At 44.5% G+C, this 13,374-nt stretch overlaps 1 protein-coding gene across 1 annotated transcript in view; it reads right to left on the bottom strand.

Moving 5' to 3' along the window:
* The window catches only part of LOC138457973 (IgGFc-binding protein-like), a 344,303-nt gene that overhangs the window by 23,872 nt on the left and 307,057 nt on the right, over nucleotides 1–13,374 (bottom strand). Inside the window, exons 91-92 of the mRNA XM_069607205.1 lie at nucleotides 8,334–8,463; nucleotides 7,088–7,286 (exon numbers count right to left, since the gene is read on the bottom strand). Of these exons, the coding sequence (XP_069463306.1) occupies nucleotides 7,088–7,286; nucleotides 8,334–8,463 (329 nt within the window). The remainder of the gene's footprint in view (nucleotides 1–7,087; nucleotides 7,287–8,333; nucleotides 8,464–13,374) is intronic.

Here is a 13,374-nt window from a genome sequence, read left to right as displayed (position 1 = left end):
CTGGCGGCAAGGATGGCCACAGGCACCCTGTATGGAGCTCATATCTCTCCCATTCTAGGCCCCCTCTACTGGCTACCTGTGAGACAACGTATCAGGTTTAAAGCCATGTGTATTGTTCACCGGTTTGTGCACAATTTGGGAGTAGAGTTCTTGCAAGCTAAATTTACACGCTATGTCCCGACTCGCAAGCTCTGCTCTGCCACAGCGGACCTACTTGTTGTACCAGTCTACCGTCGAGTACGCATAGGAGGCAGGGCCTTTTCGTGGCTGCAGCAATTGCATGGAATGAACTTCCATTGTATATAAAAGAACTGCCCAATCATCTTGCCTTCAGGAAGGCAACAAAAACTCATCTCTTTAAATAGGACACTCCTACTTCTATTTCTCTCCTCCTGTCATCTCATTGTATGGTCTCCCTCTCAACGCCAAGATGCCCTTGGGCGAACGTTTGTGCTCTAGAAATCTTATTAACATAACATAACTCAGAGGTATATACTGTATAGTGAAACTCATATATGATATATTGAAGTATGTATGCATATGCAATGTACACAGAGGTACTTACATTGTGTACTGAGGTGTATATATGGTAGTTTGAGATGAATACATTATATGTTGAAATATATGCACTGTATACTGAGATGCATACATTATATACCAAGATATATACACTGTATCCTGAGATGCACACAGTGTATATTGAACATATACACTGTACAATGAGATTTATTAATTGTACAGTGAGATGCGTATACTGTATATTGTGCTACCTATTGAAATGCATATGCAGTATATTGAGATTCATCCATTTTATATTGAACTGCAAAATAGTGCAGATTGAAATGCATACATTGCAAAGCAACCAATGTATAATATATAGTGAGATGTGCACGCTACATTCTAATGACTCATATACACAACGTGCTGAAATATATATATACTAAATGTTGAACGATTTACATGAAATATTGAGAATCTTGATACATGTAGTGAGAAGCTTGCATATAGCATGGTGAAACTGCTTACACATGAACTCTTTTACACACCCACACCCCCCACACACACACACACACACACCCACACACCCACACCTACACACACCCACACCCACACACACACACACACACACACACACACACACACACACACACACACACCTGAAAATGTCACATGGTTTACAGTCCTGCCCACTGGAGGGGGTGGCTTGTTCTTCTCTTGCTAGTTTCACTTTCCACAGGATGTTCAGGGGAGTTGCCAGGACTTCAGACACTGGAGACATTTGCAAATCTATGCCCTGCCTGAAAGTTTGACTCTTAGTGGTGAGTGCCTGTGTATAATTTCTGTCGGTCTTGGGGATAGGAGAAACGGTTGCCAGCACAGCAGAATGTTACTGTAAATATTCAGAATATTCAGCAGTGCACACAAGGCTTAGGGTATATTGATCTGTAGGATCAGCGTGCCGGTTTATTTGTCATTAGAATCCAGCGTGGCACAAAAAATAAAGTCACTATTGGTCCATTTCCGAGCCTTACCTGCTGGTAATCCCGCTCATGTCGCATCCCTCACGCCAGTCCATGCCTTTCTTCCATGTTTCTTCAGGCTGCCATGGAAAGGGAGATGGGAGGAAACGTAGTCCCTTCTCCCTTTCCATGATGGCCATTTTTATTGTTTACCTTTTTTTTTACATGTGAGTCAATGGCCGCCATGGAAGGGGAGAAGGGACTATGTGTAGTCCCTCCTTCCATGGTGGCCATTTTCTTTGTTTACTATGGCTGCCACTGAAAGGGAAAATAGACTATGTTTTTATGTCCGTGGTGCACATTTATTTAAAAACATTTTCCTTTTTTTCCCTTTCCGACTGCAAAATGCAACACATCTCACAGCTGGAAAAAAACCTCCATTAATACCCCGGTCTAAAGGGGTACTAATGGAAATAAAGCCCTCGACTGCGGGCCATTATGCTCGGGCCTGTAACTATTGACCCCAGGGGTATTACGTAATGCGGTAATAGCCCACAGTCTCTGGGCTTATTACCTAATTATTACTGTTGTTTCTCAGCAGACAATGGGCCTTACAAGGCACATATTTAAACCATGGAAATAATAATATTGCAGTCCATTCACAACATTTATATTTTTTAATTAAAATGGTCCTGGGTGATAGTAAATAAAAGAAGACAAGGCACACATTTGCCATATATGATGTTTTTTGGGTGCAAGATTTCTTTTTTGTATACATGCATAGCTTTATTCAAAAGAAAGCTAATGTAACATTTTAAATAAAAAAATGTAATATTACCAAGTATGAATAATTCTTATGCATTTAACACCATTTAACACCAGAAGCAGCTGGTTTGATCCTGCAGGATTTAAATTCAGCATACCCTGTTTTAAACATGTTGCTATACATCTGAGTATATATGTGAGTCATTTGCATAATAGACTTCTCCTTATTTCTGTCTCGAAATCCCTGAAACACTCTAGATCATATTTATACATCTGCACATATGATCCCAAAACATACATGTTATGCTTTTGTTGGAGACTATTGCACACACATGAGTGACCATCAGAAGGTTTAGCTATGCTCCTGCGAACCTGAGATTCGACTCTAGTCTCTGTGGTTTACGCCCGAGCAAGCGCTTGCAGCTTCCACGAAGGCCCTGGGAGTTTGGTGGCATGCCGTCTGGGGGCCCTGGTGTTAAGCTGTGCGTCTCTAGGGCGCTGCGTACCTGGGGTTTCGGTTCCTGGTCTCACTGGTGACGCCAGACTGGTAGTCTCCAAACCGAATGTAGATATTGCAACGCTAGGAAGCGACCCCGACCCAACCCTAATGGAACAGGGATGGATTGGAATCACCTCCCAACGCCACTGGCTCACCTCCCTGTGGATTACAGTGACGTCGGGACAGTGCAAGCACTGACAGGGAGGTGACTAGGTTGAGCTGGTGCGGTCCGGTAGAAAGCCACAACTGGAGGACGAGAGGTCTTCAGCACGATCCACCAAGGCAGTTGATAATCCGGAGGGCTGGCACCCAGAGCCACAGTGACAAAAGGTTCAAGGCAAACAAGGAGGTCAGGAAGAGAGAATGGACCCAGGAACAGGGAGACCCAAAGAGAGGGAGAAGGCCAAGATGGAATCCCCCCCAACCTCCTAAGAGCCACGGAGCCAAGGGAGCTAATCCCAAAGGAATTGGACCCAGGGAAGGGAAAGGAACTGGCGGGTAGCAGAAGTGAGGCAGCCCGAAGCCGGGAAAAGGAAACAGGAACCAAGGAGCAGGGAACTGAATGCGGGCACCAAGCAACGGTAAGTGGGGACAAACCGCGTTAAGACGCGAACAGTAGAGGGCTGGACGCTATTTACAGCGTCCAGCACGAAAGCGAGGCGTGGACCGCTGGCGGGACAGCGCATGCGCGATGGCCGAGCGGGCACCGGAACGAGGCTTGGAACACAAGCTTGCCTGCCCGTTCCTGGTTACCCGCGGGGCCTGCGTACGCAAGCGAGCGCCAACCCGCTGCCCACAGCCACGCTTCCCAAGCTGGTAACAGGGGTAGAACCGCCACGTCCGGGAACGGATGCGGCGAGAAGGCCAGGTAAGTGTCCTAACACCTGGCTTGCTGAAGTCAATAGGCATGAACGTGTCCATTTCAGTGTTTGCAAAACAACCAGCTAAGAGCACACGTTAACCCCTTATTTTCCACAACCAAAGGAAGCTTACAGTAAGGGATAGTGGTTATTGCACCCTGCACGCCAATTTCAGAGCACTCTTCCAATTTGGTTCAGAAGGATAACGTGCTTAGTCGTCTCTGAGTGGATTTGAACAATGTTAGCTATCATATATGTATGTATTTGTAATTATTAAACAAGAAGGCATCAGGGAGTGCTTTGATAAGAAATGCTTTTCATAGGGACAGAAACATGGCATCTTAATTTCGTTTTGGAAAGGCTAAAGAAGTCTCTTTTGGGCCTTGAGTTAATGTGACCTGATAACGCTTGCATCCGAAACAGACTCGTTGGTTTCCAATGCCTATGCCAGAAGAGAGACTAAGATGCAGGGATGAACCACTGCTCTCTTTTGTTCAAAGGAGGTTCCTATATTACCTTACATGAGTCTTTTCCTTTGTCGGTTTTAACACTTGCCTTAGAAAAATTGCATTGGTGATGTAACGCCAATAAAAACAGCATAGGATACTTGCACTAATGTAGTGAGGAGTAGGTGACTCAGTGTGATTCAAGGATCACACTATCCAAGATTCCCTAACGGGTATTGAGCAGGCTCTGTAGCTTCCCAGTCATCTCAGAGATCTAGCACACAGTTCATGGCTTGATTTTGCCCTCAGCGCTTAATCCCCCGCCCCTTGCATTTGGTAATGGTATCCGGTTCAGGTGTTACCCTCTCTTCCCAGGTTGCCGCCCTGCATTCCTGACCATATTATTCACACACAGACACATATAAGGAAGCATTTCTTCCTCCTTGCGTGGGGAGTTTTTCAGACTGCGCTGTTGCAACCCAACAGCCAGTGGCGTACATTTGGGCTCTCTATGAGCCATGCTGAGGGACTCCCCTAAGCCACTTAACCAGGCAGGGGTCGCGCCACACTCTGGATCCGCCCAGACCACCACGCATGCTCAATGCCCATGATGTTCATGTTGCTGCAGGGGCATGCCGCACACTGCACTCGGCGAAAGATGTTAGTATGTTTTTAATCAAAGCTTACATCTTTCACCTAGCATAAAAACAAGGGGGTGGTGCCTGTCCCCTGGAACCAATATGTCATTTTTTTATTGGATTGGTGCAAATATCTGCCACAAATATACCAGAGGAACTGAGCAGACAGAATGTATTTGCTTATGTGGCATGCCAGGTGCCGGGTGGCCCAGGGGACATGCATGGCATATTCTACTGGGCATCTTTTATAGCCCATGTCTGCTTGCCCCATGAGCCACCTACCACTTCACACGCACACATAATTACATTAACGTCAAGAAGTTATCCCTGCTTGATACTTTTCAATCAGGATTCCACCCGCTTCATGGCACACAGTCTGCTCTGGCGGTCTTGTGGGATGAGACACTTAAAATTGCGTAAGAAGGGGAACTTACACGGTTGGTCATGCTTTACCTCTCTGTGGTGTTTGACACAGCCGACCCTAACATCCTGCTGTCCAGCCTGTCCACGGTAGCCGGAGTCGCCACACATGCATTGTCCTGGTTTAAATCTTTTTTAGCTAACCGTCCTTAATGTGTAAGAATGGCAGGGTACACTTCGAACATGATTCTCCTGAAATGTGAGGTCCCCCAGGGATTGCCACTGTCACTCCTTCTGTTCAATACATATTCAGAACCAGCGATGGGTATTTTTAGGAAATATGATCTGGGTTATCATTCTTTTGCAGATGATCCCCAGATCTATATGAGAGCGAGCAAGACTTCAGAATCACTGCTTAAAATGGTGCAGTGCATTGCAACGGGGCAGTGGATAACCGCTAATGGACTCCAACTGAACCCAAATAAAAATGAGTTGATCTTATCGGCCAAAATATCGGATGGAGGATCGGTCTTTTGTCCCCGCCACCACATATTTAAGGACTACCTATGTCCTTTGGTGCTAAGGTAAAAAACCTGGGATGCTTGTGGCAGTCTTTTCTTGGCAGTGACAGACAGACAGAAGTAAAGACACAATCTATATTTTTCGCCCTCTGTGTGTTACGTCAAGCCCCCTGTTTATCCATCAGAAAGACCACACAGTTGTGGCAGGAAAGGTAAATTCCAAAGTGGACTATAGAGGTGGTCTTTGTATGGGGATACCTGACAAACAAAACATTTGACTTTAAAGAGCACAAAATGCGGTGGTTCGTCTGATGTTCAGAGTAACCACATTGACGCATAACTCACCACTGCACCGATCTTTACACTGGCTTCCAGTCAAAAAAAGAATGGAGTTCAAAACGTTACGTTTAAGTACCTGAATAATTTAGCCCCTATCTATGTATCCAGAAAGTTGGTTGCTTATAAGCCCACATGCCATTTACAACCCCTGGGTAAGCAACTATTGCGGATTCCACCCTCCAGATTTCTCGATAGGTGTTTCTCTATGTATGGCCTTAAATTGTGGAACCTGTTGCCACTACTTATTCGAAGCATCACGCCTTTTACCTTGTTCCAAAAAGATTCAAAGGCCCATCTGTTTAATGAATCGCTGATGTTTGGTCCGCTGGCAATGGACACTAAAATGGCTGCTGTTTGACACTCATTTGTTTACATCTTTGCTCAGATGCAGTTTATCCTGTTGGAAGCACTACACGGTATATACCTCTGAGTATACAATGAATGTATCGCAGCATAATGTATCTATTTCAATATAGAATGCATGTTTCTCAATATAAAGTATATACCCCTCACTATACAATGTATGTACCTCAGTGTACACTGCATATGCATAAATGCTTCAATATATCATATATGAATTTCACTGCACAGTATATACCTCTGAGTATACAATGAATGTATCTCAGTATACAGCGTGTCTATTTCAATATATAATGCATATATCTCAATATACTGTATATACACATCTCAGTGTACAATGTATGTATCTCAGCTTGCAGTGTGTATATTTTAGTATCTAATGTACGCATCTCAATATATGATATATAGCTCAGTATTTAATGTATGCATTTCAGTGTTCAGTATACACATTTAAGAATCTTGAATTATGTGCCAAATGACCCCCATACATTTATAATCAGTTTAGACAAAGCAATATTTGGGAACATTCTGAAAATATGGAGTGGAATTTGCTCTTCAAAACTAAACGCCGGGAGCCCTGGCTTATGGCAAATGGATAGAGGGCCAGTCACCTCTAGGATGCCCTCAGTGGATTGGGCCAGGAGCTCGAGAAATGGATGCCCTCAGGGGATTGGGCCAGGATCTCGAGCTGTGGATGCTCTCAGGAGATTGGCCCAGGGCCTCGGGCAATGGCCCAGGACATCTAGGAATGGACGGCCTCTATGAATTGGGACAAGGCTTCGGAGCTAGTTGATTCCTGTCCTGAGTAGGGCAGAGGCTTGTTTCTCGCTCCCTCTCACCTGTGGATGCGGTGCTCCTCTGTCTCCATCCTCATCTCTGGTGACCGGCTCTTATCCTTCACCCTCCAGCTGTTCCCGAAGGCACTAAGACTGGTTACTACCGTCCCATCCGGCTGCATGTAGTCGTTGTTGTTATTCCCATCATAGTTGCCACATAGGCCTCGCACTTGCGTGCGGTACATGCTTGGGAGGACGATCTCTGGCAGGTAAGAAGAAAAGAGACAGGAGACAAGACTTCAATATGCAGGCAGAAAACTGGGGCTTTTAGTCTGGCTGCAGACCTGTACAACAAAACAAATAAACGAAAGAAAAAAAGGAGGAAAAGAGTGTGAGAGGAGGGTGAAGAGAGGGAATGAAATAAGGGAAGGAAGAGAGGAAAGAAATAAGAAAGGCCCGGAAACATGAAAGAAAGGTTTATGGTCATTGTATTTGTATTTGTATTTATTGATTTATAAAGCGCCTTACTCCAAAGCGCTGTACAAAGGACAACAAGATACATAAAACATGAACGATAAACTGTTGAAGCATAACAATATGAATCCATCAAACAACAAAACAATGGAAAGAGCAATTAACTGAAAGGGGGATGGGGGAAAGGGAGAAGGGACAGGTTGGGGGTGGAGTAAAGGAGGAGGAGGGCAAGAGGGGGAAAGGGAGGGAGGAAAAGAGGGGTAGAGGAGGGTAGGGTGAGAGTCAGGGAAAGAGAGAAGAAGGGGGAAGTAGAAGAGGGTAGGGGATTCAAGGAGGAGGATGGAGAAGAAGAGATTTCAGGGAAGTGCGGAAGACGATTGAATGCCTTACCATAGAAATAAATGCATCGAAAAAAAGCATCAAATGCAATGACTAGATACCAAAAGAATATGAAAGAAGCAAAAGTATATGCCCAAGAGCTAGAGATGTACGAAAGCAGGCTCTGGAGGGAAGCGTTCAGAGGGGACTGGAGAGGCTTTGGTAAGAGTGCTGGTAGCGTGAGAGAGCCAGCGGGTAAGGCTTTGCTGAGAGGGAGAGGACATTGCAGAGAGACAGGTAAGACTGCTGGACTGTTGATAGCCTGAGAGGAAGACTTAGGGGCTGGGCTGAGGCTGGCAGGAGAGAGTATTGGAGCGAATATTATTGAATGCCGTGGAGGCAAGTGTGCAACAGTGGATGGCAGAGGGCTGAGGGGTGAGTGTTGGATAAGCGTGCCGGCCAGCCAGACTCGGGTGAGAATGGCAGAAATCAATGGGTAAGACCACATATCCCATACCTGCATAATCTTTCCCATCAAACCCGATGGAGAGCCCAAAGCTGGTCTCCAAGTAAATCTTCTTGGCTCTCTGGTACAGGCGCAAGCCTTCTTTGGGTTCGAAGGGTGGTGTGACCCGCTGACCGTTCACCTGTTTACGAGGCATCGAAGAGAGACAAGAACATGTTTACCTTATGAAGGGGGCGCAGGCCATTGACTGACCTTTTAACACAGGCACATTCTCTTAGCAGCAGGGAAATAGTCACTTTCCCACTCTGCAGTGTGTTGGACAATACACTTAAATTATAGAGACCGATAATTATTGGTGGCAGGAGCCAGCGCCTCAGTATTGCATCCGCATAATTGCCGATTTTATCAAAACTTTGTCAGGTTTTAATTTAAAAGACCAAAAAACACATATGTTATCAGTCACAATCATGTATGTTTGCTACAACATGTTCAGTCCATATAATATCCCATTATTTCAACTGCTGTAATAATACAAAAATAAACAAAGTAAGAATTCAAAAATAAACAAATAATAATAATACAAAAATAGACAAAGTCAGGGTAATAAAATGTTATTATATGCATTGAAATTTTAATCAGTAAATTAGGATTAGTGCAAAGTATTGTATCAATATATGCAATACTAACAGAACTACCTGGCGTTGCGCGGTCAGTATCTGACATGTATGTAGGGGGTCTGCTATAGCCTTGTGTATGATTTATTGTGTCATAACTTCCTATTTTTACAAAATGCAAGCCCTGTGCAGGGCGCATGGGTGGGGTTGGTCAGATTTCACTATCGCCAGTACACCCCAGACTGGTGTGCTGACCGTGTGTCCTAACTTCCTATTATTGTAAAAGTCGCAATATCGCCAATCCCCCGAATTTGCCTATAACGATAACACAGTTCTGGACCCCGCCCTGTGCAGGGCGAATGCGTGGGGTTGGTCAGATTTCACTATCGCCAGTACACCCCAGACTGGTGTGCTGACCGTGTGTCCTAACTTCCTATTATTGTAAAAGTCGCAATATCGCCAGTCCCCTGAAATTGCCTATAACGATAACACAGTGCTGGACCCCGCCCTGTGCAGGGCGAATGCGTGGGGTTGGTCAGATTTCACTATCGTCAGTAGACCCCAGACTGGTATGCCGACCGTGTGTCCTAACTTCCTATTATTAGAAAAGTCAGAATATCGCCAGTCCCCTGAAATTGCCTATAACGATAACACAGTGCTGGACCCGGCCCTGTGCAGGGTGAATGGGTGGGTTTGGTCAGATTTCACTATCATCCGTACACCCCAGACTGGTATGCCGACCGTGTGTCCTAACTTCCTATTATTGTAAAAGTTGCAGTATCGCCAATCCCCTGAAATTGCCTATAACGATAACACAGCGCTGGACCCCGCCCTGTGCAGGGTGAATGGGTGGGGCTGGTCAGATTTCACTATCGCCAGTACACCCCACACTGGTATGCCAACATTGGGCCAACATTTCAGCCCACCAACTGTTATGGTGCTAGAGCCAACCCCCGAACATACAAACAAACATTCACAAACTTTCAGTCGTCACCAAAAGTTAAGTTGAGTTGATTTATTTTTTATTTTCCCTTAAAGAAAAATAAATCCTGCCATCAAACGTCAAGTTCATGCAATCTTACATTTCACATTTAATAACTTTTCGCCACGTCTTCCTGTTGATATGTCATAAAGTCCTATTTAAAAACAAAACAATTTTCTTTAAATCTATTCTACTTTCCTCTTCGACTAAATCTATCACTGTAGATAATTGCCAATGTTAATGATTTATCATTTATCATAGTGTGACTTTATTAAATATTATAGTTGCTACAATGAAAACATTGGTGATATATGTCTTCTTGAAATGATTAGCATCCATCCTAGTGCAGTTCTTGGGTGACACTGGGGGTATTTACACCAATGATAGTGTATTTCTTGGAAGACATTTGGAGATAAAAATCCGTAAAAATGTAGTTCTTGGATGGCATTGGTAAATAGGAAATATCCCATGCAAAGTCAATCTGCTGACATAATAACGTCTCAAGTACAGGTTTATCAATCCTTTAATATAAGTTCCTTTACGTGGCCATCGGTGCGATCGTTGGTGTAGACCCATGCTGATTGATCTGCAATCTTGATTGTGTGCCTCATCATGCCCGACATTTTCCTTGCCTTGTGAGATAACAACAACGTGTATACTGCAGCCTTTGTGTGCAGATTCCCGATGACAAATTAAAATTCTGAGAGGCTGTTTTCTCTTGTGTGAAACATCACATAGCTTTGCTGTGTTTGGTTCTCATATGGCAAACCCAAAGTCGTGTATGGAGATAGATGTAAACTGATTGTTGGGAAGTCGCTTTCCTTGTCCTAAGAAACGCTTATACATGCACATGTTTGATGGATGAGTTATAGGTTCCACTGACTACAAAGCAGGCGGCGAGTGACGCCCCGAGCGTTTTAGCCATGGGTCATGACTTCTACTGGTCCTGAGGAAGGCGGGACTGCCTACTCCGCCGAAACGTAGATTACTTGTACTCTTTGTTTTCTATAAGTGCAAGTACGACACCCCCTAGATCCTCTCTGGTGTCACAGATAGACCCCGAGTTAGTCAGCAAATTAGTTATGCCCCCTGTTGAACTGAGAATTTAAAAATTCAGCCACACATGGTTTCAACTCGTTTGAGGGGCTGAATTATGATTTTCAAAATGCACATCGTGCTCATCTGTCCGATGTTTGTAATTTCTTCAAAACGAATTTGAACAATTGTATTTTGATTTAAAAATCTGTGTACATCAATGTATATATGTGTTTTCTTTTTTTATTTGTATATTTTGTGCTGGTTTTGAAATTAATTTTTCTTTATTAAATTGTGCTTGGTTATTTATAGACCTTGCTGATGAGTAATAACAAAATAATAATTAAAAAGATATTTTTGTAAAAATCTAAAACAAAACTGTGAAATGGTGGTTTTGAAAGATAATCTTTATGAAGACTTAGGTGGACATGTTAATCACACAAATATACCTAGGAGCTGCTTCAGATGTTTAAAGTTATATTTTTGATATAGAGGAGACTACTATAAATTGAATTTATATGTATGTCTAGTGAACCTGTCAGGACATTTTTCTGTTTTTCTGTTTCTTTGATATCCCAGTCCTAGACAGAGTAGGGTAATACCCTCGAGTATATTTTCATCATGCCCGATTAGCATGGCTCAGGGGTTATTGATACACACGAGGCCCTTCTCTTTCCCACGCCCCTGTCTCCTGTGTGAATTTATCCGTTTCACCAGACTTTGCTCCCATGGACCCTTTTATCATTTAGCATCTGAATTAGTGTGAATCCCTCATGTGTCCTCTTAATTTGCACTCTTGCTTTTGCATTACTGAGTTTGAACTCCAATCGCTGTTCTTGGCCCTCTTACTTCTCCTACCTGTGAGGCTAAAAACATTGGGGTCATCTTCGACTCCACTCTCTCCTTCTCTCCTCACATCTCTGACGTCTATAAGAAGTCACACTACCAGCTGCACCTTCTCAGAGGTATTCTTCCTTTCCTCTCCTTCCCCCAGAAGCTCACTGTCTCTAGACCTCTGGTTCTCTCTAGGGTGGATTACTGCAACAGCCTCTTTCTAAATCTGTCTGCTTCTACTCTCCGCCCTCTACAACTCATCCAGAAAAGGACCGCAAGACTTGTCCTTGGCCTGAAGCCCAGGGATCACATCTCTCCAGGACTGTAATCTCTGCACTGGCTCCCAGTGGCTGCAAAGATTAATTTAAAAAACCCTCTGCATTGTCTACAAGGCCTCTGGGGCCTGGATCCTCAATACCTTCAACTCTCTCTTCCTAAATATCTTCCTTCTCGGGCTCTTCGATCATCCACCTCCAACTCCCTCAGGGTCAGTCGCTTATCCAAGCAACGAGTTGGTGGTAGATCTCTCTCTTCGGCTTGGACTTCCCTCTAGAACAGCCTCTCTGCCTCCCTGAAACTGGAGGAGAACCATCTTCCGTTCTGGAATCACCTCAAGACCTTCCTCTTTGCTTCTGCTTTCTCTCCCCCTCTCCCCTGCTGAACTCCTTACTGAAACTGCATTGGTCTGATCTCGGGCCCAGGTCCCCTCCCCCACCAGCTGCAAACCTGCACTGCCTCCCGAGCAACCCCTGCACTTGGGGACTGTTTCTGTACCCCTACAGCCCCCACCAGTTCTTGACACTTGTCTGCACTTACCCTTGCACTTGCCACTAGCTGGCCGCACTTTACTTATTGTTTTATTTATTTATTCTTACTGTTGATCCTATGTATTGCACTGCCCCCTCCCCTCTTGCCCCCCCATACTTACACTCTCCCTCTCCTCTGCACTGGCGCGATCTCAATGCCACCTGGCCTAGTATGATCATTGTCTCTATCTTCCCTCTGTTCCCCCTCCCTTGGCTCGTCGCGCCTTGAAACACTTGTGTATAGGCACGTTATAAATGCCATATCATATCAGTATGCTAACCCTAGGTTTACCCTTCGGACTCTATCTTATCCTCACTCATTCTGTCTGTACTCCCAATCTTAGTCCCTTATCTTTCCTCTCTTTTGTAACGGTTTTCTCTCCAGTAGTATGTATACTCTCTCTTTTGAGAATTCTACCTCTCCCTTTCTTAGAAAAACCTTTTGACCCATCCCTTTCGACCCAAAGCTGTTGACCCATCCTGCAACCTTTGCCCAATCCATTTAATCTCTAAACTTCCTGAGCCCGCGGCCTGTAAACCCCCTTTTAAGTCTGGTTTCCTTCAGGATGCCAACGCTGTTGCTTCTTCTCGTCATACTAAACCACCTTCCCGCCTGATTACTCTTGAGCCTCTGTGTTTGTTAGCGCTCGTCCTTTATTATTTACCTCTCTGTGCTCTTCGCATCTCAATTCTCTCTCTTGGGAGTATAGCTCAAGGACAACGCACTCGTCTTGGAAGTTAGATGACGTGGAGCAACACAGGTTCGATCCCCGGGTCCGCGCTTAGAAACCTCTGGGTATTAAATGCCTTATAAATAACCA

This window comes from Ambystoma mexicanum, chromosome 1p (genome assembly GCF_040938575.1).
Source record: "Ambystoma mexicanum isolate Mex_15411 chromosome 1p, UKY_AmexF1_1, whole genome shotgun sequence".
Taxonomy (NCBI): Eukaryota; Metazoa; Chordata; class Amphibia; order Caudata; family Ambystomatidae; genus Ambystoma; species Ambystoma mexicanum.
This window is presented reverse-complemented; position numbering and strand designations above follow the sequence as displayed.